This window comes from Onychostoma macrolepis, chromosome 07 (assembly GCF_012432095.1).
Source record: "Onychostoma macrolepis isolate SWU-2019 chromosome 07, ASM1243209v1, whole genome shotgun sequence".
NCBI classification, from domain to species: domain Eukaryota; kingdom Metazoa; phylum Chordata; class Actinopteri; order Cypriniformes; family Cyprinidae; genus Onychostoma; species Onychostoma macrolepis.
In genome coordinates, this window is record NC_081161.1 from 25888954 (window position 1) to 25916624 (window position 27671).

Sequence of the window (27671 nt, forward strand, 5' to 3'; positions counted from 1 at the left end):
AACACCTGCGACTTGGGTAGAGGTACAATAATAATAGGGCTAAAATCAGGAGCCTTTTGTTTTACAGCGTCCTCAAGTGGTCAAATTAAACTAATGTTTCAGATTAAGATTCATTTTCATTTTTTGCATAAATAATGGTCTCAGCATGCATCAATGTCATTCCTCAAATAACAGCTTATAAAAGGTCTGTTTAATTGCTAAATAAAAATACCACCAATACTATGTAGCAATTAATAAATATTAATTCTGATGTTCTCAAGCAACACCAGTTTGATATTTATCTAAACTAACAGAAAATATGAACATTTCCTGAGAAAAATGCTTTAAACTGTCACATTTCCTAACACAATCAGTACTTAATAAGCTGTTTTATAATAGTGCATTTGCCAAATTATGATCCACTGTAAAATACAATTCTCTGATAAAACAGACTTCTTACAACCTCCAATCATATTACCAAGCGCACGTTCAACCTGTTCTGTCCTACTGTACTTATTGTGCAAACAAAAGCGTGATTTATGTATAAGCTTCCATAAAATGAATAAGACAAACAGCAGTACGTGATATGACCCATTTCCAACAGTGTGGGACACTGCAGCTGAATTATATGCAGACTCACTGTGATGATTGTGCAACATAAAGTACATTTAAAGTATTTCAGTGGCATCTTCTGGCTGCTACAAAAATCACCACATCCCTTATATAGATTTATAACTTTTGTGGTCTTACACATCTACATTGGTCTGAATCCATTCAAACCTTTTTCTACTATTCATACAATATTATATCAAATACCTCCCTTATTCTATATGTATATGTTTATTTATTCGGTTTCTATTACTTTGCCTGCATTTTTATATATGCCTTGTTGACTGTCTATATGTTACAGTTGTCTGTCTGTATGCAATATCATCAAATGATTTTACTTTTTCAGCAGTTTGGTTTTCATTGGATTGATATGGCTGGTTGAAACACATACAAGCAATAATCAGTATATGGAGTGAAAAAAACTCATAGGACAGTTTTTATCTTGAGACCGACTTTATTCTTCATGTTCTGTTATAGTTCCAACCGAAGAAAAGCAGAGAAAGTGAGCAAGAGTTTCACATGGTTTGGTCCGTAGACACAGAGCTGTTGTTGTGGAAAACATGCATCACTGAGCAAACTCCAAGGCTTGTGTATCTGAAACACTTGCTGCTTGATTTGGAGACAAACATGCTGTATCACGAGTTAGCCACAAAATGAAAGGAGGAAATTCCCTTTTCCTGTGTTCTTTGGACAGAAAAAATGAGAAGATTTAAGTCATGCAAGGTATTTTCTGTTTAATTTTCTCTCTTTGAAATAGGATCTGCTCGTAGACAAAGATAAGTAAAAAAAGCTGAATTTTATATCAGCATGTTATATTGCTAATAATTGATCATGAGCATGATAAATACTTGTTTTGAGAGTTTCAGAGAATATAGGCTATATAGCTATTCAACAGCACCATAAAATCACATCTAATGATTTAGAACGAATTCTTGAGTTTTTATCACTATAGCCTACCAGGCTTATTTCTTGGGACATTTATGAAATCATTTACTGCAGAGATGGAGCGAAGGGTTCATCTATGATATTTTTTTGGGGGAAAACGAGATCAGATAAAGGCATTTTAGACAGGATGCTAAAGAGACAGGATGTTACGCAATTATTGGATTATTTCGGACGTGCTTTGATGTCTGCAGCCACAGCCTATGCCGAGTCTTTTTCTTTTCATTTATGTATTGCCAAGTTGAAGCTATTCTCCATTTTGAGACAGCAACCCAATTTCCACTTGCAGGTTCTTTTATAATTTTCCTTTAGTCCACGGTCCTTAGACGATGCTAGCTAATATCATGTGCTATTTTGAATCGGTCATTTTTCGTGAATATGAATATAGCTTTTCGTGAATCTTTTGGAGCAGAACCAAACATTTGATTTTCCGGTTGAGAAGGAATTAGTTAAAACGACTGAATATTGAAGGGCTCTCTGAACGCTTTCAGTCCAGCGCACTGCTGCATGAATGACAGGATGTCGAGAGCGCATGCGCAGGAGGATTTGTTGGAAAAAAGGTGATCTATGATAACGGTAATGCGCAAGAGGCGAGTTTGTTTTTGTAATGCAATAAAACAAGTTTAATGAAAATATAATAAGTAAATTATAATTCAAATAAATTATTAAAGCATTGGTATTCTATAAATATAAACGTAGCCTTGCTACTGTTTGGTATTAAACGTGTTGCTACTCCTCTGCCAAGTGTATGTAATAACGTTACTTGACTTGGTCTAAAAACCTGGGCCGAATTTGGTTTTATTTTCCTTTTACTACACAGTTTACAAGATGTTGAGTAGTTAGCCTGCTGTTGGACAGGGAGCCTACGCTTCTTTTTTGTTCTTTGTTGTGTTCAGCTACATAAAATAATCCAGAACATTTGAACGTGTGAATAAGCCATTGATAAGATAATAAGAAATTATAAAATGATAATATTATTTTATCTACACCGTGTTAATTATAAATGTAATGTGACGCAGTGCATGGGCAGGTTAATGGATAGTAAACTTAGCTAACTGTCATGTCAACAAAACTGACTCGTCAGAAATAAGTGTTCATAGTTCAGGAGGCTTTAAAGCAGCATTGACCTGTACTGAGGTCAGGTGCACCATCACCTACTGAGAAGTTATGATGGTTAATATATAAACAAACAGGACAGACCTCACATTTTGATTGATAAAAAGATGAAAGTATTCAATAAGTTGTCAAGAATGCAAATAATGGTCGGTGTTTCTTTTATTAAAATAATTGCTAAAGTTATTTGCCCTAGTGCCCTTTCTGTTGCTGAGAGAAATAAAAGCTTTAGAGTCTGCCAATTCATTGTTAAAATTTGTATTCATAGAAACTGTAACTCGTTTTGACCTTAATTGTGGTGACTGACACTCATCAACAGTAACATAACAACTACGTAAAAAAACAGTAGGTGAAAGAAACTTCTTGTTTCTTTGCCTTCTCACCCAGAGTTAGTTTCCTCAGGGCTGTTATAAAGTGACTTTGGTTTATTTCACAGGCTGAAAAAAAGACTGAATTTGCAGCATCTGACAGGTGGTGAGAGAGACAGAGGAGTGGCAAGACCTCTGCTTATGTTAACCTTTGAGCCTGGTAAAACAGTGATGTAACTCAGCTACAGCGTCAGGACATTAAAGCTTGTTAGAGTATTAAAGCATTCGTGATTAGCCTGACAAATACATTGACCAGTACATAGACAAAGACAGCAGATAAAGGGTAAGTAACTTTTACTACTATTAATATATTAGAATGACTGTTTTTGACATAAAGGGTACTGTTTTTATTCATTCGAGACATTATATTTCATGTTTCCTCAAGTTCATGTAAAGTTCTTGATTAATAACTTACAGAAACGGAAAAAATGAGGAACTCCACAGAGAAACAGAATGTGGAAGGAGTTTCTTTTGTAAGTGAGATGCTGACTGTATATTTTCCTTTTTTTCTGTCAAAACATTTGTCCTCTAATGAGATATTGTTGACTCAAAATCCCTTTTATTTGATGATATCCATATCTCTTTGTTTTTCTCTCTTATTGTGCAGAAACAGAGAAGAGATAGTGCTTCAGTTATGAGTGCTTTTCCTGAAGGTCCTCCGGTTCTAGATTACAGGGAACCAGAACCTCCTCCTAAGAAGCACAAGTACCAGCAAAGCTTGAAAACCCTCATCCCATTCCGTTTTGGCTCAAAGTAAGACATTCACCAGATTTCTCAATAAATTATAAACATATTACATATTTTTTATATCAATACTGAAAGTGATCTGTCCATTTCATCAATAAATCAGAGAAAAAACTAAAATAACATCTATTTTCTTTATTGCTAATGAAAGAAATGCCCCAGTGTTTGTGTTTATGAGTCTGTCATTCATATATCATATCTGAAAAATTCATAATGTGATCTTAAATGTGCATTTTCTAACTTTTTACAGCTCACATCCAGTTGATGATGCTGGTTTCTTCTCCTTCACATCATTTGCATGGATGACACCCATGATGTGGAAGCTCTTTAGGAATCGGTTAGATGAGGATTCACTTTATCTCTCACCTCATGATGGAGCCCACGCCAATGGAGAGAGGTACAACAATTAAGCAAATTCTTCATATGCTTTCCATTCCAATCTTAACATAGTTTAGGAAGTCTCAGCAGAATGAGTAGCTCCAGTGTAGCACTTGGCGAACATGAAACCACAAGTCATTGTCTGATGTCTTTTCAGTCTGGGAAAATGTATTTGTGGGGAAATGGATTATGTTCAAAAAATGGGGGAAAAAACTTGTGATTTCTGTTGTGTTCAGGCTCCAAAGACTGTGGGATGAGGAAGTCGCCCGTGTGGGTCTAGAGAAGGCATCTCTTCCTGCAGTGGTCATGCGTTTCCAGAAGACAAGATTTATAGTGTCATTCTTCATCTCTGTCCTGTTTGCTTTCGGAGCATTTGTTGGTCCGGTATGTAAAATGGCTTAGAAGTACACAGCATCATTCAGTTGAAAAATTAATAAAACATATTATAACCCTTTTGAGGGACCCACTTGCAAAAAATATAGTAGCAACTGTATATTTTTCATGTATAAATAAATACCTATTTATACTTTGTGAGAAAAAAAGTAAGCATGCTATTATAAAGTTGTTTCATTGAATAATTTATATTGCCATTGTACTAAAGGCAAATAGTTCTAATTAAATGTGAAAACCTCTGATCTAGTGTGCATGATTTCTTATAATGTTTTTTTGTTTGAATGTTATTTTTTTTACATTTTAGTCTATTTTAGTAAATGAAATCCTGAGCTACATTGAGCAGCCTGAGTCATCTACACTGTTGCATGGCGTTGGTTTGTGTGTGGCCCTGTTCGTGGGTGAATTTGGCAAGGCGTATTTTGCATCATGCCTGTGGGCTTTGAACTTGCGAACCGCTGTGAGAGCAAAGGGAGCTTTCTCAATGCTCGCTTTCAAGAAAATCATCTCTCTCAGGAGTCTAACCAGCATTAGTATAGGAGAGGTAAGCTATTGATTGTTGATTCAGCAGTGAATATCATCACTTTATCGTTTGTAGAATCTAGTTATTGGTTATTTGATGGGGGATTTATTTGTGATTATTTGTTCTTTTTTACTAATCACTTTTAAATTACTTAAATTACATACAATACAAACAGAGCTTGTTGTGTTAATGCTTTGTTTCTCTATGGTGTAGACGATAAATGTGTTGACGAGTGATGGCTATCGAATGTTTGAGGCTGTCTTGTTTGGAACATTTCTGCTGTGTGTTCCGTTCCTGCTGATCATTTGTATCATATATGCCTGCGTCATTCTGGGATACACAGCAATTATTGGAATTCTGGTCTACTTGATCTTCCTACCAATACAGGTGTGCTGTTCTCTTCTGCAAGGTGTTTTGAGATCTGTATTTGATATTTACTCATCTCAGTAATGTTTTGTTGATTTTCCCTGTGTGTCTGTATGTGTGCGCTGTAGTTCTCAATTGCCAGGCTGATTGGCATGTTTAGACGGCGGACTGTATCTGTGACAGACAAACGTGTTCGCACTATGAACGAAGTCCTGACCTGCATCAAACTCATTAAGATGTATGCATGGGAGGAGTCTTTTGAAAAAACAGTCACAGGTTGTCCATCCATCCATTTTATTTTCTCATGACTCTATGGAATGCAATAGGCATTCCATTTTCACTCATCTATTCCTACCTTATTTTTTCAAACCTAGATATCAGGAAAAAGGAGAAGTTGCTATTACAAAAGGCTGGTTATGTTCAGAGTTTAAACTCTTCCTTTACAACGATAGTTCCCACACTAGCAACCATCCTCACCTTCATTGTCCACACTGCACTGAACCTGCCTCTTCTTCCTTCTACCGTGAGTGCAAAAAACAAAAATCGGTTTATATTCTGCTAAATTAATAAATAGGCACTACCAGTCAAAAAGTTTGATGCCAGGAAAAAAATTTATACTTTTATTACTTTTTAATTAAATGCTGTTTTTTTTTAAACTTTATATTCATCAAAGACTTCTGAAAAATATCAAAAATAGCACCAGATCAGCATATTAGAATGATTTCTGAAGGATCATGTGACACTGACTGGAGTAATGGCTGCTGAAAATTCAGCTTTGCCATCACAGGAATAAATTGCATTTTAAAATATTTTTTAATAGAAATAAAAGTTATATTTTACTGTATATTTGTTTTGCTGTATTTTTGATCAAATAAATGCTGACGATATAATCTTACTGACCCCAGTGGACTTTTGGTACTGTAGATATAAATTTGAGTATTTTAACTTCATTACTTTTATACTGTTGAGTTATCTCTAACCATCTTATTGTTTCTCCACAGGCCTACACTATCATTGCTGTATTTAACTGCATGAGGATGTCTATGGGTGTGCTGCCATTTTCTGTTAAAGCGGTGGCTGAGGGTAAAGTGGCTCTCGCTAGACTCAAGGTTGGACTCTTTCATGTTTCTCACATTTTATCCAAAACCAAAGATAAATATCTCTCCTTTATACCTAAACCATTGTTGAAAAGGTATTCTCTTTTCCCTGTGATTTTGTACCTTTGGCCCCATTATCTGCTCTAATCTGGTATCAGTTCAGGACATATTGAGGAAGATTTAAATATCGTTCATACAAGTGACTCTGATAAGTGTTTAGGAAACATATTTCCAGAGTATTTTGCACACGCTGTAGGTTGATACTCTGACATGTCGATCATGTCTGTTACATTGAATGAACATTTTGAATGAACCTGATTTTTCTCGACAGTACGATGCAAATAACCAAACATTTAATGCTTGTATCTCTACAGAAGCTCATGTTGGTACAGAACCCCAAAGGTTATCTCACACAGGATAAGAATATGGACTTAGCGTTGGCCATGGAAAAGGCCTCATTCTCATGGAGCCTGCCAGATGCCACGAACTCGACCGAGAAGCTTCAAGATCCCTCTGAAAATGCAGACTTCAAACCTTCACTCAGAAATGTCAGCTTCACTCTTTCAAAGGTGTGATATGACTATATTATATGGGACGTTATGCCATTCCAATAGTTGATAAACATTCGGGTTGTGTTCTAGCACTACAGCAGAGTCTAATGAATCTCTCTGTTCATTTATAGGGAAGTCTGCTTGGGGTGTGTGGCAATGTTGGAAGTGGAAAAACATCTCTGATTTCAAGTATTCTTGAGCAGGTGTGGTGCCTCCGTCTTTTCTGCATCCTAACGAACAGATTCAGATATGATGTGATGAGGTGTGACTGACAGTATAATCATTTATTCCGGCAGATGCATCTTCTGAGTGGGTCTGTGTCAGCTAATGGAACATTAGCATATGTTTCCCAGCAAGCATGGATATTCCACGGGACTGTAAGGGACAATATCCTCATGGGAGAACCATTTGAACAAACCAGGTGAAATGAAAAACATCAAAGACTAAACAGGTCAAAGACTTTGGTCAACAGTTACATTTTTGTTTTTTAAAAATGGACAGTAGAGTTCACTTCTATTCAGTAAACTTTACAATCCAAAACAGGCAGTGCGGTTGCCAGAGCTTTACTAAACCACAAAGCCACATTTGAAGTTATATTATGACATTTTACTGGAGGCCAAATGCCAACACCAAGTCTATCATGTCAGCATCTTTACTGGCCAGAAGAGGAGAGATTAATGCAGTGGAAGTTTTAAAATGGTAAACGCAGCACTAAATTGAACTTAGAAGAGAACGTACAGTCATGTCTTAAAGCAATGAAATTATTCATGACCACAGCCTTTCACCTTTCATTTTGTCATGGGTTTTCAGCTACAATATTTAGCTAATATATGAATAAAAGCGTCCCACAGTCTTGGCAAAATATTGCAGCCAAAAAAGATCAATTGTCTGTTGTCAACAGTGTAGCGATGCATGTAGCACAGCTCACACAGAATCACTTTAAACCAAGCATCCTGTTGCAAAATCTGCATAGGGAAGTCTTTCACCCTCACACAAAATTCCAGATTGTGTGGACTCTTGAAATGACTGGATTCCACCTGCAAAAATGGCCAAACAGTGGTAAATGTGAGCACTCTTATTCTCTCAAAATCTAAATATTAGGCGGTGGGATTGCAAGACAGACAGAAGAAGAGTAGTTTAGTATGAAACTCTACATTATTTCACTGAACAGCTAAATTTAGTGAACGGGTCTCCGACATACACAGTTTAGACACCACTGACCCATTCATCTTGAAATTACAAATATAGCAAGTATTAATTTACCTGCATGTCAGTCCTGTCATTCTAGGAAGTTGCCCCTCACCTTTCTAACACATGTAATTTACCAGATCCTGTTTTAATGCCAAGACGACAATGAACTGCTTTATGGCGTTTTTTTATTGCTTGTAATGACTTTTATTGGATGGGGTAAATTTCTGGCTCTGGTCAGTCTTAGCTGTTTTTGTTGTTGAACATTGATCCTTTGTACTGATTTGCTGCATCCTATAAAATATGGTACATGCTTGCTGTGTTTTAGATATGCCAGAGTTATTCATGCCTGCTCTCTGAAACCTGATCTAGCAATACTTCCATATGGAGACCAGACAGAGGTCTGTTTCCACATTTTACCAACGTACAGTACTCTAATCAGATAATTGAATTCAGTTAAATAGCATGTGAGTATGATAATATTACTTGTGTGTGTGTGTGTGTGTGTCTAGATTGGAGAGCGAGGTATTAATCTTTCAGGTGGTCAGAAGCAGAGGGTCAGTTTGGCCAGGGCAGTGTATTCTAATAAAGACATCTTCCTTTTGGATGATCCTCTGTCTGCTGTTGATGCACATGTTGGGAAGCACATATTTGAAGAATGCATCAAGAAAGAGCTGAAGGGCAAATCAGTCATTCTGGTCACTCATCAACTGCAGGTAATTCGCTCCATTATGTCCTGTTCATTGGCTTTGCAAGCCTCTTTTCTCTTCGAAAGATTTGAACTGTTAGTGGAGTAAATATTTGCTCCTACCAGAGAACATATTGATATGATTCCCAGTAGCTTCTGAAAACATGAAAATATCAGGGAATTTTGAGTGGTGCTTGTGGAAAAGTCATGGTTATCAATAAAATCTTAAAGACATTATATTATCTAATAAAAAAGCTACAAATGCTAAAATCAGGCCAGTTTCTTTAATGATATAGATTATTCTATTTGATCTAAAACACTGTTGACCAGTTCTTGTGTATACAGAAACCTGCTCCAAAAATGACATTAGATAAATAATCTTTGCTGAGTTATACATTACTTTTTGTCATCAGATGTTTCAGAGCTTAAAGGCTGTAGTTGTGTGTACGTGAAGTTAATGTATTAACTGTCCTGGAAGAAGATACAATATAAAACATGCATGGAAATACACATAAACCTCATGTAGACAGTTTCATGATGTAAACAGTAATGATTAATTGGTATTGTAGTAATACATTTAATGCATAACCTCCTGGGGTTGGGAAAACGGTCATATAAGCCTGCCTCTCTGATTATGTAATGGCGGGAACACATTTTCTTTCACGTGCATTCACAAAATTAACCATTATAGAAAGCTCAAACCTTTTGTTGACTCACGTCACATGGCATGTCTTAGCAACTGTGTGAGTCAGTGTTACTCAGCACAGCTGCCTTTAATGTGTAACTCCACATAATGATCTGAAAATCATAACTTTTAATTAGTAATTCCCAGATTTTTTTGCATGCTCATCTCAACCGATGTCATCAGGCGCTCCTCTCTGTTGTGTTCGCAGTATTTGGAGTTTTGTAATCAGGTGTTGCTGTTGGATAATGGGGAGATAAAGGAGGCAGGGACTCACAGTGATTTGATGAAATCTAAAGGCCGCTACGCTCACCTCATTAACAACTTCCAGATGGAACAGAGCAATGTAACCACTCTCACTTACTCCTTTCAATTGCTTTATCAATGAAATAGGCCATTAAAATAAACTTATGTTGACATGTACCAGTTTCCAATACTAAGCAAAAACTAAATCTGAGAACGGAATGATTTGTGTCACTGAATTTCTTCTTAATTTTCATTTTTGGATCATATAGGAAAATTCAGAGTCTGATTCCAAAACACATGCTGAACACAATGACTCTAAAGAGACCAATCCAGATGAGCCCAAAGTCAACGGAATCGAAAATCCAGGTTAGTGGTTAAATATGTTATTAACAAGAGTTAAAAGAATCTACTTTTCTTTCATTTTGGATCCCTTTAGGTCAGAGAACAACAACAAATCAAATTGTCCAAGTCTAAAAAATGTCTACTACTGTGAATCATATTATATTTTCCTGAGATAATTTTATTTTGTAATAAATAACAAGAAATAAATAAGTGCAATTTATTTATAAATATATCTATATAGGCTTTTATAAATGTTTTATAAGAAATATGTGACCCTGGACCACAAAACCAGTCTTAAAGGTGCAGTAGGAGATCTCGGAAAATGCTAACTTTAGCCTGATAGCACTGAAAGCGAACGTCCCGCCCTCCCTGCAATCGCGGTCCAAAGCCACGCCCCCTGAATGCACATACGCTCAAAGAGCAGAATACCAGAGACAACATTAAATTACTACAATAGGCTACATCAACGGTTTCCAATGACAGTCCTTGCACCCTCCCTGCTCTGCACATGTATATCTTATCACATCAGACGGTTGTTCTGTTCGACCGTAAGTCATAAGTGCCCTGCGAAGTGGACATGACCAGACATTCCGCCATGATTCCAGTTCAAAGCGAGCGTATATGTTCCATACAAAGGACATTAAAGTGTGCGAGACGTGAATTTAAATTGTATTTATTTACAGAGGTATATTATGTCACACTTAACACTTATCTAGTAAGTTTCGTCTGTGTGTAAGACCCTGCGCAGTGCAAATCCGTGAATGAATGTTCTGAAGTGAAATAAACTTCAACGGATTTCCCTGCTCAGGGAGTAGGGAGCAATGAACACTTTGTAGGGAGCATGTCAGTGGGAACACAGCTCATGCACGGAGCTCTCTTCTAACGAGCTGGTTATATGAATCAGGTGTGTTAAGTTAGACATGCAAAATATGCGGGGGTTTGCACAATTTTGGACACAGAAGGCCACCAAATGGGAATTAAATATTCAATGGAGGGATTTACCAAATATTTAAAAATAAATATGGTGGGTAACTCGAAGCCAGGGTTTACAGATCACGATGTAAGCGGGAGAAGTCTCATATTACAGTCATCATTTTTGAAGCGTAAACCCCATAAAACCGATGCGAGCTTCGGATCTTTCAATGTTTCTCTATGGCACTGAAACCTAAAGATGTCCGAGTTCCGCTCCCCGTGCAACTGATACTCGACTGCCATTGGCTAGTCTGCGTTTGAGGGGAGGGGCTTACCAATAGGTTAATTAAAACGCTCAGACCGAGCGTTTTGATTGGACAAACGTTTCTTGGTCCTAGGCCTTCCACAGAATATATAAATACACATAAATACATTTAGACCACAACTTAATGATTGCTATCAGGATGTGAAGAGACTTTTAACCAGAATAACAAAAAATGTTTCTGAAGACAATCACCTATGACACCTTTAAGTCGCTGGGGTATATTTGTAGCAATAGCCAAAAATACATTGTATGGGTCAAAATTATCGATTTTTTTTTTTATGCCAAAAATCATTAGGATATTAAGTAAAGATATATTTTGTAAATTTCTTACCGTAAATGTATCAAAACTTAATTTTTTATTATTCTCAATTTTGAAAAATTGACACTTAAGACTGGTTTTGTCGTCCAGGGTCACATAATTAAATAATAGCTGAACGTGATTAAAAGATTGTCTAAACAAAGCATCATGGCTTCCATATAAATTAAAAGTTTTGTATGAACATTTTAAGTTCAGCATTGTGTTTTACAGATAGATATAAGGCTGGAGGATTGTGCCAAATTTGTTTTCATGTGACTTGAGCGCTGTATGAGATGTTACAGTTTAAATATGCAGTCCCTACGCCTGCTAATTATCATTAAATGTAATGAATAATTGTTTTGGTAAAACAGACATCTGCTTAAAACTTCTCTTTCTTTTCTGTTGATAGCTTTTGATATGTCTGATGAGAAACATGTAACAAATGAATTACCCAAAGACTCCACAGAAACAAAAGGTAGATAAAAGAAAACATTCACAATATATAATCACAATATAATCAAGAAAATATCCACTATATTCATATCGGTTAACTTTGAATCACACAATGGTCTGTATGTGTGTCACAGGGAAAAAGGATCAGTTAGTAACACGAGAAGTGTCGCTTGAAGGTTCAGTTACGTGGAGGACTTATCACGAATACTGCAAAGCTGCCGGAGGTTTTTTCTTCCTTCTCTAGCTCTGTCTCTTTGTACTTTATAAATGCTGTTAACACTGTTTCTAATTTATACCTTTATCTTTGTCTATATACCTTTGTAGGGTATTTACTGCTGTTCATTGTTATTCTTTTCTTCATTCTTCTCGTGGGATCGTCTGTTTTCAGCAGTTGGTGGCTGAGTTACTGGTTACAACAGGGATCAGGGGTAAATACATACAAATACACACACACACACACACACACACATTCATGTGACTCATCAAGACCTTACCATCTTGCTATCAAATCACGGTTTTCTCTGTCTTTTCTTATAGAACAGCAGTAGTAATTCATCAAGCAGTGGTAATATCTCAGAGAATCCAGACCTGCCATTCTACCAAATGATTTATGGCATTATTATTGTTGTTATGGTGCTGCTGTGTATTGCCAAGGGCTACGCCTTCACTAAAGTCACTTTGCATGCTTCTTCCAAACTGCATGACACCATGTTCAAACGGGTACGATATATTATTAGCAGATTACCCCATATAATAAGATATTTCCACTATTTTTCCACTGTAATTATGAAAATTTTTATCAGAAATTGGGATTGTATTAATAATATATTAGTGATATAGTAGATTAATTTACTATGATTCCTGTACTGTTTTTTTTTTTTTTTTTAGAATTTTAATTTATTGTTATTGGTTCATGGCAAAGGAATTTGTTATTATAATGTGAGTGATCAAGTTTAAGTTGAAGTGATCAAGCATTGTGCTACTATTTGTTCTGTAAAATGAGAACTGCAACATTTTGATACCATGTGACTGTACTTTTCATCAGATCCTTGGCAGCCCAATAAGTTTTTTTGACACAACTCCAACTGGCCGCCTGGTGAACCGCTTCAGTAAAGACCAAGATGAGGTTGATTCAGTTTTGCCATTCAACATGGAGAACTTTTTACAGTTCTGTCTGATCGTCACTTTCACCCTTCTCACCATCTGCGTAGTGTTCCCATACCTCCTGATCGCCGTGGCAATTCTCGCAGTCATCTTTGCCACAATCCTATAGTGAGACATAAACATTAAACCTTAACAGCATAAGATGAGATTTTGTTTTCATCACAATCACTGATTCACCAAACAGGTTTCAATGGCATGAAATATATAACCCATCTGTGTTTTCTCTTTGCCCTAGTGTTTTCCAAAGGAGCATTCGCCAGATGAAGAGGATGGAGAATGTGAGTCGATCTCCCTGGATCTCTCTCACCACCTCGACCATACAGGGACTCAGCACCATCCATGCTTATGACAAAAGAAAGCAGTACATTGAACAGTAAGATATCACTGTCAATATATTTGGATCTATGAAAATATATTAAGATATTCATTTATATTAAAAAAAGAAAAAAAAAAAGTCATACAATACATGTTGTGGTACTTGCCAAAATAAATATGAATCACCATTATGACACTGATGAATCATCTCAGAATACAGCATACCTAAGCAATAGCAGGCAAGCATAAGTGTTAATATTTAGACCAGCAACATGATTACAAGTGGGATATTGCTTTTATGCAACAGTCCAGTTAATATTGAAACCGAAATTGAATTGTAACTTACATTTTAGACACAATATTGCCAGTTACTTCATCTGTTTCTGCTCCACCAATGAAACCAGAACAGAATTAGTTTTTTTTTTTTTTAAATCAAATCAGTTGAGTCTATGACTCAAAGACAGCTGTGTGTTGCCACCTACTGGTGTAATGATGTAACTTTCAGAAATAGACTCTAAAAAGACCCGGTGCTGTTGGACCATATACGGCCAAATAGATTCAAGGACCAGAACTAACTGTTGTATAGTTTACATTTATGCCATACGATCTATGGCTATTGAAGAGAACTCAGTAGAAAAAGTTAAGAATTTTTTTTTTGTTCTTCACACAGAAGCTGTCACTAATTGTTTAGTTGTTCAACTGACTGTATATTGACTTCACATTAAATAAACGTAGAAAACAAACCAATGGATTGAGAGTCACGTATCGTTTGTGTTTCCAATGACAGGTTTAAGATGCTGAGTGACATCAACTCAAACCACTTCATGCTGTATAATTGTGGGAATCGCTGGCTGTCATTTTGGTTAGACTTCCTGTCTGCTACTGTTACTCTGATAGTGGCACTTTTTGTAGTGCTCAGCTCCAATGAGGCCATAAACACTTCTCAAAAGGGCCTGGCCTTATCTTATACAATACAGGTAACTCTCACAGACTAGAACAGTAGGTTAACAAATGAAAGTTTATATTATGTCATATTCAACTAGATGTCTGAGCACGTTTCTTGCGTTTCTGTCATTGCAGTTGACAGGAATCCTTCAGTTTGTGGTGAGATTGTCCACGGAGGTGGAGGCGAAGTTTACCAGTGTAGAGAGGCTGCTGGAGTATATTACGGTACGAGACTTAAACATTAAGCTTACCTCAGTATATCATGCATTCATATTCAGTTTAGAAGATAGTTTTGATTTCTTCTTACCCCTGCATGCTTGTGTGATGTAGAGTTGTGTATCAGAGGCTCCACGAAGTGTCAAGGAAGCGAATATTCCCGCCGGCTGGCCACAGGAGGGCGCCATTACCTTTAAAAACTACAGTATGAGATACAGGGACAACACGCCCATAGTCCTCAATAATCTCCACATAAATATTAAACCAGGGGAAAAAGTCGGCATTGTGGGACGCACTGGCTCTGGTGAGAGAGAATCTTATTTTTTAAGATTTTTAAATTTTTACGTTTAATTTTCTCTTATTATTGTCATAAGTTAATATCGACAGTTACCTGGGTTAAGTTCAGAAATGGAAAGTTATGTACTAAAATATGTTGTTGCCTTGATAAAATGCATAAAGCAGCTTGTGCATATCAGTAAAAGCATTTGCAATATGAATGAGGATGTTCTGCCAGATCTTTCTGAAATTGATCATTCATTGACCCTCTCTTTCTCTTTCTGATTCAGGGAAGTCCTCTCTGGGTGTGGCATTGTTCCGTTTGGCAGAGCCGGCTGAGGGCACTATATTTATAGATGATGTGGACATCTGCAAGCTGGGGTTGAGTGATCTTCGCAGCCAACTCTCCGTCATACCACAGGATCCTGTACTCTTCATCGGCACAGTCAGGTGACCTCTCAACCTTTCAACTCTTCCACTATCTTATTCTACCAGTGAATCACCTCAATTAAAATTACTTGAAACTGAAATTTACAACAGCCATTGTGAAATATCACAACTGCAAAAATTAATTAGCTATTACAAGGATTATGCAATTATGAAAAATAAATTGGCAGTGATCTTTGATACTTAGAACCTTAATCTACATATTTTGTGTATTATAATCTTGTACATTTTGTGGTCACTATAAAAATAGTCACTATAGTTGGCATGAACCAGAAATTGTTACTGATGTAAATCGAAGTAAAATGGCTACTCAAACTGAAAAAAAGGGTAGGGCTTAATTTTGTCTATCTGGAATTTATTAGGGCCCGAGCACCGAGGTGCGAGGACCCTCTTGGAATTGCTCCGTTTCTTCTTCTTCTTCTTCTTCTCCAAAGTGAATCGCATTTTGGAAGGCCTAAACATGCTCCAAAACTCATGAAACTTTGCAGACGGGTCAGAAATGGCGAAAATTTACATCTGATATGGGTTTCAGAAGTGGGTGTGGCAAAATGGCTCGATAGCGCCACCTATAATATTTCAAAAGAGTGCGCCTCGAGCTACGTTTTATGTACATGCACGAAAATCGGTACACACGTGTAACACACCATTACCTATAAAAAAGCCTCTTGGTACAAAATCCAAAACCCAACAGGAAGTACGTTATTTTGAATTTCCTGTTCGATTTTTGTGCAGTTTTTGCAATTTCCAGGCTTCGTACTTTGACAAACTCCTCCTACAGTTTTAATCGGATCGTCTTCAAATTTGCTGAGTGTCATCATAAGGCCTTTGCGATGTTAAATTGCGAAGATCTAGAGTCCCTGGGGGCCTGACAAAGTTTGATGTTTCGCCATGAAACAGGAAGTTGCTGTAACTCAGGCAAGCAATGTCCGATCTGCCCCAAACTTCACACGTTTCATAGGAGTTCAGTCCTGAACACATCTGCATGCTCATATTCAGATATAGTCATAGCGCCACCTGCTGGCAACAGGAAGTGACATGTTTAACACTGTAATGGACTCCTAGGTGCATATTAAAAAGTGTCAACAAGTGATAAATATGCTGGCAGCATGCTACAAGCATACTAAAACATGCTAGCAACACTTAGCTAAGTGCTAAAGCATGCTAGTAATGCAGTGAAACAGGAAGTTGCTGTAACTCAGGCATGCTGTGTTCAATCTGCCCCAAATTTAACAAGTTTGATAAGAGGCCTGTCCTGAACACATACATTCCCGTATTTGGTTATAGTCATAGCGCCACCTGCTGGCAACAGGAAGTGATATGTTTTAGACTGTGATGCACTATTAGCAACACATTAAAATATGCCATTGTGTGCTAAACATGTTAGCAACATGCTCAAACATGTCAGCAACACTTAGCTAAGTGCTAAAGTATGCTACTAACTCCATCAAAAAGGAAGTTGTTGTAACTCAGGCATACAATGTCCAATCTGCCTCCAACTTCACATGTTTGATTACAGTCCTGGCCTGAAGACATCTACATGCTCACATTCGGTTATATGTGATAGCGCCACCTACTGACAACAGGAAGTGACATGTTTTACACAGTGATGCACTTTTAGCAACACTGTAAATTATGCCATTGTGTGCTAAACATGCTAGAATAATGGTCAAACATGCTAGCAACACTTACTAAGTACTAAAACATGTTATTAATACCATGACACAGGAAGTTGTTGTAACTCATGCATACAATGTCTTATCTGCCCCAAACTTCACACCTTTTATAATAGTCCTGGCCTAAACACATCAAAAGGCCAATATTCAGTTAAAATTATAGCGCCACCTGCTGGTGACAGGAAATGACTTGTTTCACACTAACTTAAACACACAATGTCTGCCCCAAACTTCACATGTTTGGTAAGAGTCCTGGCCTGAACACATCTTAAGGCCAATATTCATTTATAGTGATAGTGCCACCTGTTGGCAACAGGAAATTACTTGTTTTAAACTAACTTAAACATGCAATGTTCAATCTGCACCAAACTTCATATGTTTGATAAATGTGCTGGCCTGAAGACATCTACATGCCAATTTCCAGTTATATACATAGCGCCACCAGCTGGCAGCATGAAATTACTTGTTTCACACTAACTTAAATATGCAATGTCCGATCTGTCCCAGACTTCACACGTTTTATAAGAGTAATGGTCTTAACACATCTTAAGGCCAATATTCAGTTATAAACATACCGCCACCTGTTGGCAATAGGAAATTACTTGTTTTACACTAACTTAAACATGCAATGTCCAATCTGCACAAAACTTCACAAGTTCGATAAGAGTCCGGGCCTGAACTCATCTAAAGGCCAAAATCCCATTATAATCATAGCGCCACCTGCTGGCAACAGGAAATGGCTTGTTTTACACTAACTTAAACATGCAATGTCCAATCTGCACCAAACTTCACATGTTTGGTAAGAGTCATGGCCTGAAGACACCTAAAGGCCAATATTCAGTTATAATCATAGCGCCACCTTTGGCAATAGGAAATGTCATGCTTAATAGTAACTCAAACATACTACTTTCAATCTGCATCAAACTTCATATGTTTGATAAAAGTGCTGCCCTGAAGACATCTACATGCCAATATTCAGTTATAGACATAGTGCCACCAGCTGGCAGCAGGTTTGGCACATATAAATAACTTTGACATATTCCTCTATGTTTGCCTTTTTAAATGCATATTGCTCACCGTTCCCTCTCTCCCTGAAGCAACCGGTCAGCAGTGAGCCCGGGTGCGAGGGTCCATTCATCGCTGCTTGCAGCTTTAATTTGGATTGTTGCTGTCTGCTAATTTCTGTGACCTTTTCACATGAGTAACACGGTTGCTTGAGGGAATGCAACTGGTCTGGTTACTGGACAACTTTTTTGCCCAGCATTCATTCGTGCACGTCATCAGTGAAGAGCAGTGTAATTTTAGTATTATTGATATGGTACCCTCTCAGAAAAAAAGGTACAAAAGCTGTCAATGGGGTGGTACCCTTTCACAGTGTACTAATATACACACTTTAGGTACTAATATGTATCTTTTAGGGGTGAATACAGTACAAAGGTGTACCTTTTGAAAGGGTACTTTTATTTCTGAGAGTGTATTATAACTTTTATTAATATTTTTAAATATTTTTAATTTTATGTTTTCTTTCAGGGTTCGTACAGAAACTGCAAAATGAAATTCCAGGACTTTCAAGACTTTAAGCACTACTTTTTTTGGTTTTCAAGGACTAAAATCAGAGATCACAATATCATTATTATCTTTCAAATTCTAATAAATAAATGAATAAAACAAAATGGTACAAATAACATGCAGCACATGCAAAGCATGCAATGGCTGTGGCAACTTTAACATTTGAAAGGATACTATGGCAAATTTATCAATTTCCTTATTGAAAGTGATTTTCTTTCATGAATATATGATTAACCTGAAGAGTAAAGCTTCATCATACATTTGGAAAATTATGAGCTATATCACGTTCATGGACACTAGGGGTGTGACAATACGTTTAGCTCGTGAGATGAGACAAAATAAAGATGCTTAGTTCACTAGAACGAGACAATACTTTAATACTATTTTTAAGAAATTTTCAATGACAAAATATTTGTCTTTTAATCACAAAAAGCAAGACGCTGAGCTCCGCAAAAAAATGTAGTTATATTTTGAAATATTTAAACTAATCTAGAGCCGTAACTAACAATTATTTTGGTAATCAAGTAATCTACTGATTATTTTGACAATTGAGTAATCTGATATTTTTAAGTAATAAGAATAAACCTAAGTGATACACAGGCTTCAGTATGACTACATTTATATATATATATATATATATATTAAACTAATGATGAGACAATAATAACTGGTTTGAATAAAGTATCAAAACCAAGTAATTACATAGTTTTATTGAACAACACTTAAAATACATAAAGTAATATGCCTATACTATATAATATGAACATAACTAACTTAAATACATTACGTATGATAAGTTTATAACAAATACCTGCAGAGGGCGCCAGCGGCCTGGTGATGTTTCACTTTACAGCTTGATTCAATGACATTTAAATCCATAATCATTTTAATATTTGGTCACATGCAAACTCAGAGCAAGGGTTTAAACTTTTATTTTGAAATCGCAAGCACATAAAAAATATGTTGATGTATTCTCCTGTGCTGGCATAGGTTTCTAAAATATTTACTTTATAAGTCTAGTGAGCAGTGGCGCCTCCAGGATTTTTTTTATAGGGTGGCCGAAAGGGGCCAGTATAAAATGTTAGGGTGGCACAATTCAAAAAAGTGTTGCATGCCTAAATCTAATGGCAGACAATAATTTTTGGTGTTACCAATAATTCTAGGTGCATATAAAGTTCAGTAGGCTATTACTATACAGAGCAAAATGTAAAAAAATCTGTATGGAGCAAAACAGAAAAAAAGTCGCTCTGCAATTCAACTGCAAGTACCCTCATATTTATTTGGAGTGCAAATTCATTTCAAATGAGAGTAAAAGTAAACAAGAAGCATAGATGTTTAACCCATCACTTCATCAAAACAATTGGTACACTGACTGTTGCAGTAAATTAAGCCCTAAATGTTCTCAGAATTTACAGACCTTTTGCTGAAGAAGGTGGATGTTGACTGCTTTCCTCTTCATTTCGATTATTTATCATAAACCCTACATTTTTGTGGAAATATGCTGTCAGTGCTTAATTTAAATATTTTCTGTTTCTGTTGTCAGACATAAATTAATAAAATACTACTTGTCTGTCTGGGTAACAAAAACTGTTCTACATATGTGACTTTAAGAGCCAAAGATAGTGCATTAAATGTTGCCCAAATCTGCAATAATTTACATATCAACTCATGGAGTAACAGGGCTCTACACTTACTTTTCTTTTTACGAGTACGGTCAAAATTCAGGAGCACCTTCTAATCAATAATTAAAAATCCCATTACGAGGTGATATTTGACTCCTTAAAGTGATTTACAGGGAATTTTGTTTTTACCTTTGTAATGGCATTTTTCTAACTTTATTAAAAGTATGTCATCTTCAAAAATGTATAAGCTTTTTAACATTTCTAATTAAAACAACAGAATAAAAAGTAGAATAACAATAAGTTATCAATCAAATGCAATCAGTATTTAAGGAATAAATTTGTACTACAGAGGTGGCACAGAAGACCACACAAGTGGCTTGTAGGTGTATTTTCAAATGTTTAATGAAGCTGAGAGTGCAATTAAATTCATAAATTCATGTTGAGGTTAATGTTTTAAATATAACATTTTGAATATAGAAATATTAAATTATTTAAATAACAGGAAATACACTTTAAAAATTAAACTAAAACTGCCAGCAGGTGGCGGCATGTCACTGATTTTATCACTGAATCATTCATTTATTTGATTCGTTTGAACTGCTGATTCATTCAGGAACGAAGTACATGACTGTCTTTATTGACACTAGATTCGTTTAAAAACGCAGCTCATGCATAAACAAAACAGCTGTGTTTGAATGGAGATCTTGTGACTCAGCTGTTACTTTGTCGGAAACTATTTTCGTTGACCAAATAGAGCAAAATAAGGCAATACTGTTGTAGTCAGAAAATATAAGTCACTTAAATTAATATTAACTTCTTGTTTAATGAACTGTTGTATTAAATCCATCACATTTGCAAACTCCCTTAATAATCATTAAAAGCTGTCACTCATCTTAGTTTGCAATCTCACAAAACTCTATTATAATCAGCTCCTTACACTGCACAGTGAATCTAATTTACAGTCCGTCTTCGCGTTGTTTGTTATAATGAGTGGATAGGTCAGTAAGTGATAGGCTACATTACTCAACGCAGCCACTGAGTATGTTAGAAACCTTTGAAGCTCCTTCAGCGCAAACTCAAATATGCTGATTTGAGTCAGTCGCACGTTTCTCCTAAATATTTTTTTCATAGTCGCACTCAGTAGTCTAGTTTTCAGCCTCAAATGCAACTGAAATGGTCGCACTGTAGAGCCCCGAGTAATATTAATCTAATAAAAACTTAGATCAGTTCGTAATTAATGCTTTAGTGACGCCTAATCTATAGCCAAACAGTATTGTATTATGTGAGTTTGACAGAATAAACTAAGTTTTATATAACATACGAAAACGAAGTTTTACTTGTAAGTTTCTCCCGCGTTGATTGCATCTCTCGAACTTGAACAGACCATGTGCTGCAGTATGCTTCGATAGTGCGGCTGTGTGAGCGCGCGAAGTCTCTCGCCGCAACGCAGGTAAAGAGGGGGAGGGGTTGAGAGCGAACTCTACGGTACACATAATACAAGTTTATTATATTTATTTTTAATGTAGTGTTTCGTCAATGTCCGTGTTAATTTATGTAAAAAAATATATATTATTCTAAAAAAAACTCTTTCTGTTTGGGGGGGGGCAGTGGGGTGGCCAGTGTCATTTTAGGGGTGGCCGTGGCCCCCCCTGGCCCCCCCTTGGAGGCGCCACTGCTAGTGAGATATCGCACACTGTTTTCTCAGATGAATAAACTCACAGCATATGCAGAGGAAGAGTTTGTGGACCGCGCTGCTGAGATGCAGACGCGCGCCACGCTTGTAAATGATAACAGTGCAACCAGTGTTAATTTCGTTGACGAATAATTTTGGTCATAATTGTGGTCAACAACATTTTTTTTTCACCGACGACAACAAGACGATGACGAACGAAAACTCTTTTTGAATGACAAAAATCTATTGACATGTTCCTCAACGAATAAAAACGAGACGAAAATGTTAGGGAGGGACGATTCGGGAAGAGATTCATTCAGAACGAATCTGCTGCGTAGCTTGGTTAGATGCATACATATGAACCGGCAGGACATAAGCTATAATACATTGCTGCACGTCTCATAAAACGTTCAAAAATGTCAATATGTGGGAGTTAGAGAAGAGCAGACATATGGATAAATCTGACGACGCAAGAGAGAACTCGATTCGGTCCGGTTTTCTGAGCGCAGACACTGAGGCATACACACACAGAAAGCGCGTCTCACAGCGCGCGAGTACAGTCTCGCGTCGCATGAACGGAGAAATACACACGAAATCATGCCGAATTGTCCGTTTTAACGAGCATTCACATAAACACAGTCGATTACGTCTTAAGTGAACGTAAACAGTAGGGAGAACGTGTATCAGTACAATGCATCCATTGCAGCTGTGCATTCGGTTTTAAAGGGATAGTAGTCTAATTAAGTTGCTGTTGTCTGTGGCATTGATGTTAATCAAGCAACAGAAGAAAGACAGAAAATCATTCACTGCTCTTGACTGAAAAACCTTAGTAGCTCTAAAGATTAATCTAAATTTATTTATAGAAATAAATATGTCTGCTTGAAAGAATGAAGAATATGGCAAACAAGTTGCTACAAAGAATGCATAATTAGCCTATATAACCATTGGTATTTCATTAAAAGGAAGACCATGTTCTTGTTTATGAGAAGTGGTTTTTATTTACAACATAAAGGCATGTTGTGTGTCACCGCAGTTAAATCGGTGTCTATCATGATAAAACCTTAATATCAAATCTATATAACGAGTTTGAAATTTTTGAGAAATGCTTAATAAATGCACTGTAACTAAACCCATTAGATTGTAGCCGACTAAATTTACTGTAGATTTAGTCGACTAAAACCTGACTAAAACTAAAAACAATTCAAATGACTAAAATATGACTAAAACTAAATGGTATTTTAGTCAAAGGACTATGACTAAAACTAAATCAAAATTTGCTGTCAAAATTAACACTGAGTGCAACACAAAGCGCGTCAGACTTTTTACGCGTTCCCAAATGAAACCCAAACAAACAGCACATGCAATAAAAGACCGAACAATATAATGCAAGCACCATTAAAGGTGTTACCACAAACTCAACTTTATACTGATATCGCGAGACCGCTTTTCACCCCAAGGAGTAATATCGCGAGATCGCATGCGCTCCGGGCAGCCGGGTGAATTTAGACGCGTTGTATCGTTAATAGTGAAAAAGATGTTTTTTGTTGAAAACAAAAATTAACACTAATTTCATATATACTGCCTTTTAAACATTCAAGTACTTTTCAAGTACCTTTTTTGTTACATTGTTATTATTATTATTTTTTTTATAAATATGTCCATATAATTTTAATTCATTTTTGTTTTAGTTGTAATTATTAGCACATCAAGTTAAACTCAATGAAAATGAGAAATGTTGCCTTGGCAAAAATAAAATACTTAAATTTTTTTTTTATATCACACACACACACACACACACACACACACACACACACATATATATATATATATATAAATAATTTCAAACAATACATTTTAGTTAACTTTAAAAAATAACGATTTGCACCGATAAATCATTTAAAATAAACATTGCAACATTCCATTCAAAAAAAATATTATTGTTGATTTAGATTTTATGGTGACTTCAAAGTGTTTTCTTTGTGTGTTTACTTTATACAGGTATAACCTGGACCCTTTTAACAACTACAAAGATGAGGAGCTCTGGCTTGCTTTAGAAAAGACCTTCATGAAGGACACGGTAAAGACTTGAATGAGGCCTACAAGCAATACATGTTTCACATAGCAGAAAACAGCTCGGATGCTCACACTTTTTCAGCTACAGGCTTCCGAAGTTTCAAACTTGATGAACAAAACCTTTTCATATAAGTATTTGGCATTTGATCAATTGGCACTATAACTCCATTCACTTATTATGATAAAGTTAGCTTTCAGGTGATCCGTGGGGTGCCATGATTTCATTGTGATTTCAACAGTCACGGTTTCTACAAGGAGCAGCTCAAACATCATTAAGTTAATCTAGCCTTTTATGTGAGGATATAATTTATTGAGAGAGCAAAGAAAAATCACAATATAAGAGTGGGCATGTTAGTGTGAGCTGCACTATAGTGATGAAACATAGACGTAACATCTGCTTAAATTCCTCTCAATACCTTTCAGACTTTGGGCCATGGTAACATAAAAAAGAATAGAGAAACAGCAATAGAATATAATAGCCATAGAATATAAAAGAAACACTCAGGCATTCAGGTGTTAAATCATCCACACCTCTCTTTCTCTCTCTCTCGTAGATTGCTAAGCTGCCAGAGAAGTTGCACTCTCCAGTAGTGGAGAATGGAGAGAATTTCTCGGTCGGAGAGCGGCAGCTCATGTGTATGGCTAGAGCGCTCCTTCGCAATTCAAAAGTAAGAACACAAACACACCCAGAATCCCATCGAAAATATTCCTTGCTCTTGAAGTGTCTGATAAAATTGTGTTCATAGATCATTCTACTGGACGAGGCGACAGCGTCTATAGACTCTGAGACTGACAGCATGATCCAGCACACCATCAGAGATGGCTTCCAGCACTGCACTATGCTCACAATCGCCCACAGAATCAACACGGTATTGGAGAGCGACCGCATACTCGTCATGGACCAGGGCAAGGTGATCCACTGCAAACAACATATATATTGTAAATATATAATAGCATCATTAAATAAGCCTAATTTTATGTTTTCCTCCAGGTGGTTGAGTTTGATCCACCACAGGACCTGATACAGAGGCCGAACTCTTTATTTGCATCACTTCTAGCAGCAGCTAATCAAGTGAACTCATGAAGCACTCACATATAGACCTTCACACTGTTGCAAGAGTCTGCGGCAGAGCATACAAACTGGGGGGCAATTGTTTTTCTAAAAGGGGGTCACAGGGCCACAGAACTTAACATTTATAATTAAAAACACATTGCACTTTTTTGAGCTTCACATTATTAGTGTAATTTCCTTGTAAAACTTCAATGGGCTCTGCACATTTTTGTTCATGTGCTTTATATGTCTACTGTGATCTTTATATTTTGTATCTTACCGAGACTGGATTTCAAAATCTATTTACTTATAGCCACAACACTTATAGACTAAGTTTAAATGTTCCATCATTTTTCATAGGTTCATCAAATGTACATATTTAAAATATTTATTTGATTTTTATATCTATGAAACAGACATAAAATGCACAAATAAAGCTGTGTTTCTCTCTTGTAAGCTTGTATTTCACTTAATAGCATAAGATGTTATATAGTACATTTAATTTATGCTTGGAGAATGTTCTAGTTGGGTCGGTGTGTGTTTGTGTGTGTGTTTCTCATCTTGGACACTTGGTGTCTCTCTCCTCCTCCAGTACCAGTGCTTATTGGGCCATGGTTGCATCAGTGGAGACACTAACTGATGAAATGTGTTGAAATTTCAGCATCAGCGTGCATCTCAGACTGATGAGGGATTGAGGGAATTATTTTAACTCAGTGAAGAGACAGCGTGAAAGACATTAATCAGATATCAGTGACTTTTTATTGCTTGTGTCCAATATTCTTCAGCATAACTTCTGCAGTGACGCTCATGCACCCATATGACGAATTTAAAACACTTACTTCCAGAGACTTGTATTTTAAGTTATATATTTTTTTGTAATTTGAGAAATTTTGAGCAGTGCACCATCAATGCACCATCAACTTATTTAGGCCAATACCTTTCAGCACACACACACACATTATTTGAGTACACCAAGTTTCCATTGGCAGTTATTGTTTTTTGATGGTAATGTCATCCTGTTCTGTCAGTCTGTCATCAGGTGAGAGGATGAACCAACCCCCGTGACTTCCTGTCAAAGACTTTTCACGTCATTTTCGGATTGTGTTTAACTACAGCGTTAGTCATGATTTACACTTTAGGCGCAGATTTACTCAACAATGAACAAACTGAACATGGGAACATGCACACCAACACAAAGTGTCATTGCCAGTACCTGTGTCAGTACCGTATGAGTCATCTATTCAAATATTCCTTGACGTGACGCCAAAGTCTCACTTCCCTTTAACCTAGAATTCAACCGTATATTGAATCTTCAACCTTTAAACATTTAATTAAGGCTTTAGTGATTACTTGTTCATGGAATAAAAATACAAGGTAACTCTTTACAATGGTGTAACAAACTTCTTTGTCTTGCACCCACTAGGGTGCAGTGTTGTCTGAGAAAGTTGGGAACTTTAGAGCAAAAACTAAAAGCACAAGTATCTTGGCAATGAAACACATACAGTGGCCCCAAAATGTATTTGGACACTTAAGTCACACTTAACAATGTATCCATGCCATTGCGTTAGGTGATAAAATATCAAACCAAGTGACATTTCTTTTAAAGAAAGCATACTTTTCAGGCAAAACATTAATGTTTAAATGATAAAATAATTGCTATACGGTTTAAAAAAAGTATTTGGACACCTTGTTTACAAACAAGTGCAACATGTCCATAGTTAATACTTTGCAGATACTGTTTGGTTAGATATTTTAATTGTGACTCAGTGTCCTAACACTTTTAGGTACATACTGTATGTACAAGTCAACAACAACTCAAACTTAATCTGCATCACAGGTTAATTGGTGTTAAATAATGGAAATATGTTCACCAGCCTGAACGCCAAGACTAACCAATGATGCAAAGATCTGCAGTTGTTTTACAAACCTTTGTTGAACTAAAACTGATTTAGTGTTTTATCAAGGACCTGTTTCTCTCTCTTTCTCTCTCTCATCCGGTTGGTAGTTTGCTAGAACAATAAATCATTGACAAATGTGAACTCTATTCTTAGCCTTGTATTACAGTTGGCCCTAACTAGTTCTTTCCTAACACTGTTGGACAAAGCTGAATGCATTGTTTCTGATCAGTGAAAGGGATCTTTGATCAGGCCAAGGCTTAATTGAAGATGATAAAGACAGTAAGCAGGCATGCTCAGCGAGGCCAGATGTGCCTGTAATAGTCCCCAAAGCTTTGCACACGCACAACAATCGCAATATAATTTTGTTTTCCCTTTTGGAGAGTTTGGCCAAACGATGTTAGTGGAGGAAGTCTTCAATCACTCAGCAGTGAAGCTGTTCCTCAATACAAGAAAAAAAGAAGAATTATTACACCTCTCAGTCTGTTTGTGAAGTCCTGCTGTGACCTGTCAGCTTTGGCATGATGGAACTTTTTTTTTTTTTTTTTCTGCTTATAAA

At 36.6% G+C, this 27671-nt stretch overlaps 1 protein-coding gene across 6 annotated transcripts; it reads left to right on the forward strand.

Moving 5' to 3' along the window:
• The first annotated feature begins 77 nt into the window (after positions 1-77).
• Positions 78-25659, forward strand: abcc12 (ATP-binding cassette, sub-family C (CFTR/MRP), member 12). Of its 6 annotated transcripts, none has more exons than XM_058781395.1 (32): positions 78-1311; positions 3080-3294; positions 3429-3484; positions 3619-3764; positions 4006-4152; positions 4370-4517; positions 4831-5067; positions 5260-5433; positions 5541-5688; positions 5787-5935; positions 6414-6521; positions 6884-7078; positions 7192-7263; positions 7357-7481; positions 8577-8649; positions 8761-8964; positions 9830-9964; positions 10134-10230; positions 12151-12216; positions 12329-12418; positions 12519-12622; positions 12732-12914; positions 13240-13466; positions 13594-13731; positions 14461-14650; positions 14754-14843; positions 14949-15138; positions 15401-15560; positions 24092-24170; positions 24721-24834; positions 24913-25077; positions 25158-25659. In XM_058781395.1, the coding sequence occupies exons 3-32, from the start codon at positions 3440-3442 to the stop codon at positions 25248-25250; spliced, it is 4092 nt and encodes a 1363-aa protein (XP_058637378.1). In that variant the 5' UTR covers positions 78-1311; positions 3080-3294; positions 3429-3439; the 3' UTR covers positions 25251-25659. The 6 variants fall into 6 exon arrangements, with proteins under 6 accessions (XP_058637378.1, XP_058637379.1, XP_058637380.1 ...); XM_058781396.1 differs by lacking the exon at positions 78-1311 and adding an exon at positions 1339-2106; XM_058781397.1 differs by lacking the exon at positions 78-1311 and adding an exon at positions 1339-2090.
• The last annotated feature ends 2012 nt before the right edge of the window (positions 25660-27671 follow it).